The 3,218-nt window shown below is 38.0% G+C and overlaps 1 protein-coding gene across 1 annotated transcript; it reads right to left on the bottom strand.

Annotated features, from left to right (window-relative positions):
* Positions 1–2,333: 2,333 nt before the first annotated feature.
* Positions 2,334–3,218, bottom strand: LOC139443400 (uncharacterized). The gene is made up of 2 exons (XM_071224388.1): positions 2,924–3,218; positions 2,334–2,782 (listed from the first exon to the last, which is right to left on the bottom strand). The coding sequence occupies exons 1-2, from the start codon at positions 3,216–3,218 to the stop codon at positions 2,334–2,336; spliced, it is 744 nt and encodes a 247-aa protein (XP_071080489.1).

Consider the following 3,218-nt stretch of genomic DNA (forward strand, 5'->3'; position numbering starts at 1 on the left):
ACCATATTTATGCTGATACATTTTCAGGTGCCGTAAAAGTCATGTTGGGTTGTTTAATGAAAAGTTTTCAAATATTAACAAAATAATCAATAAGCTACGTGCAGGCTACAAGTAGACTGCATGCTGTAAAACCCATTTTATTTGTATGTGCGGATGCCCAACAATGATATGATAAGCATACAGACATTACGTCAAGATATTTAGATAGAAACTGCTTCCTCGTGATTAACTCCCATATCCAGCTTAAGGGGGATATGTATGACGTCATTCCCAGGTCACGCATGTAGTGACGTAATGTATGCCAAGGTGGTTGCTCGATAACCTTCTGCACTGGGATTAACGTTACGTTATATATAATCTTACCTTACACATGAGATTTCGTCATTTATATTCACTCAGAGAGAAAGTAATAGTTCAAATAACACATGGTCCATTGACGTATAATATAGTTTATAGAGGCTAATGACATCGCGAACAAATGACCTGTCATTTGATGCATGAAACATTGTGGTCATCATGTCATTCTCAGGGTAGGTTTTACTTGATGCGGAAGAAAATAGAAAAAGGTAAACCTGGCATGTGGCACATTGTACTCTGACACTAATCACTTGATGGAGGAGTAACCACAAACACAGGTCTCCTATCTGCTCCGATCATGGCGTGTCCTCCCTTTTCTTATCGCTACAAACACAATTTGCTTTTTCTTCAGATGCTTCGAAAATAACATACTTGATAAAGTGTCGATCTGCTACATCAATTTTTTTTCGGATGACAAAAAATTATAATAATGCTTGCATTGCATCTGAAACAAAGTAAATAGTTTTAAAGAACAGAATACAACTCTCATGCTGGGTGATCCGACATTATATATGCAAATAATTCTATTGTTCCTGGATGGAAACATAAAGCAAATTAAACAGATTTTTTAAACATGACGTAATTCTGTACCGTACTGAAGAAAATATTGTTATTAAGTTTGGAAAAGCATGTACATGTTTAACCTTGTAGTGACATAGCTTATTTGCAAATGCATTCCCAATATATAAGATGTATATATGGACGCATTGGCCTTACAAAGCCTGCTGCTTTCACTTGAAGTTTGTTTTATTCAAAAGTGCATCAAAAGCATGTTTTTAGAACTTGATGGTTTTATGTGTCGAAAATCCAGGTCATAGAAAGTTCACACTGTCTCACAATGCTACTCAGGTTTGGTAACAAAGCTTAAAACCTACCCAAGCTGACAAGATAATTACCATTTCTACAAGCCCCTAGGTTGGCGGCGTCATTAAGTAACAGCTGACCGTTATCAAGTAGCTCCAATTGCACTAATAAGTAGATAACAGGTTGAGATACCACGACAACCAGCCCTGTTACACCACAGTGTTACCAACACGGACATTGATGAATAGCACGACTTCAAACTGACTACCATGGCCTAATCACACCCCAGGGGACTTAGGAAACCCAACAAGCCCCCTGTGTGGTCTCTGGTCATATTGATTGTCTTCTCTTATATAATTAGATGTTATAGTAGGATTAGGTTTTACATGTCAGATTGGGGCAACACCTCATGGTCAAACAGGCTTCCCTATACTATTAGATATGAAGCAGATGGTCTTATTAGAATGTCTATTATGTGCAAGATACATGGGCTGTTTCCGGTCATTTATGAGCGAGGACGCTATTTGCAGAACAATACACGCATATAAATACATGGAAGGGTTACTTTTGTCAATAGGGCTAAATTGCTAATTAAAGTGTTTAGATTAGTTCTTACTTCTTTTGCCTACAGATTTTTGCTACGATCATGTATGTCATCTGTTACAAGCATTAGGTTTGAGACATGTTTGAAGGTATATTCTTGCAAGTAGTGGCTTCTGGAACACGCAGTTTGGTCTACTTAAATTTGGTTCATCGCATCCCCTTCTACATTATCATGTGTGCATCGTGACTGAGTATACATCATACTTGGGTGACCATGTTATCTGTTTGCAGCATGGTGAGGCTCGTGTATAAAGTGCTGCTACTCATACGAACATATTTATAGATATTGGATCTAAATCATTAGCATTAATGATAATTTAATTAGCAAATATTCTTTCTTTCAACGCTAAAACATCCAAGGTCATCGTATATAGTAATTACAGGACGAAGGTAATCAGTGACAAATTTCATAAAGCTTCTTCAACAATTTATTTCATTGATGCTTTCACGGAGTAACAATAACAAATGATAAATAAACAGGTCAATTCATTCATTGAATCAAAGTTTTAGGCACATTTGTGATCCATGAATTCGTCCAGCACTACTAAATATTCTTTTTCTTCACAGTGTTAAATAACTCGAACTTGGTTTCTGAAACCTATGGCGGAATATGTGCCAAAGCTTTGTCCAGCATAGTGGTTGCTGTAGAGGTAATCCTTATGTCCTGATCGGAAACATTGTCTCTTGTTGAGGTCAATATCACTATCATCGTGCACTCGCTTCCTCTTGGAATAGACAGGTGTGTTCATATAAGACACATTTCTGTAATTCACATTAGATGATACAGCACATCCTTTTGAGACATCTGGAAGTGTGGTTTGTCCGATTTCTGTTGTACATATTTCTGGGTATTGTCTTGTGGAGGAGGGAACATAACATTTAGGTTTCTGGTTCGCAGAGGGGCCTTCCACGTATCTCAAGTCATCAAAGTATGGTAATCCATGTATCACATCCTCAATGATGGAATGGTAAGCAGCTGTATTACCAAGATCAACGATCAGGTCCGTGTTTGGAATATCTGCAACAAAGATATGAAAGATTATAGAGTGATTAATGAGCAGTGAATATATATAACTGTCTCAGAATACATTTGTCGAACGCCATACTTGTATGTGTCGATGATCAATATTATTCTAAAGAAGATCCTTCAGAAACGTACCCATGATATCACGTAGATCGTCCCTAATGTCCTTTAGTCCACCAGGGTGAGCCACTGCTGGAAGTCTTGTTGGAAGGTGAATCTCATTTTGGCATTTCCTTGTGGTTGAACCATAAACTTGACTGTTTGACCTTTGAAATTCATCGAAAAATCCTCTGGAACAAGGTGCAATTATCAGCATGGGTTCATTGTGATATCGTGGATCACCCAGCCCCGGGAATTTGGACAGGTCAAGATCGTAGTTGATGCTGGTATCTATACTCAAAGGGTGTTGTAGGTGCTCTGGGATGCCCAT

The sequence above is a fragment of the Haliotis cracherodii genome, unplaced genomic scaffold, assembly GCF_022045235.1.
Source record: "Haliotis cracherodii isolate W230 unplaced genomic scaffold, xgHalCrac1.p SCAF_5, whole genome shotgun sequence".
NCBI lineage: Eukaryota > Metazoa > Mollusca > Gastropoda > Lepetellida > Haliotidae > Haliotis > Haliotis cracherodii.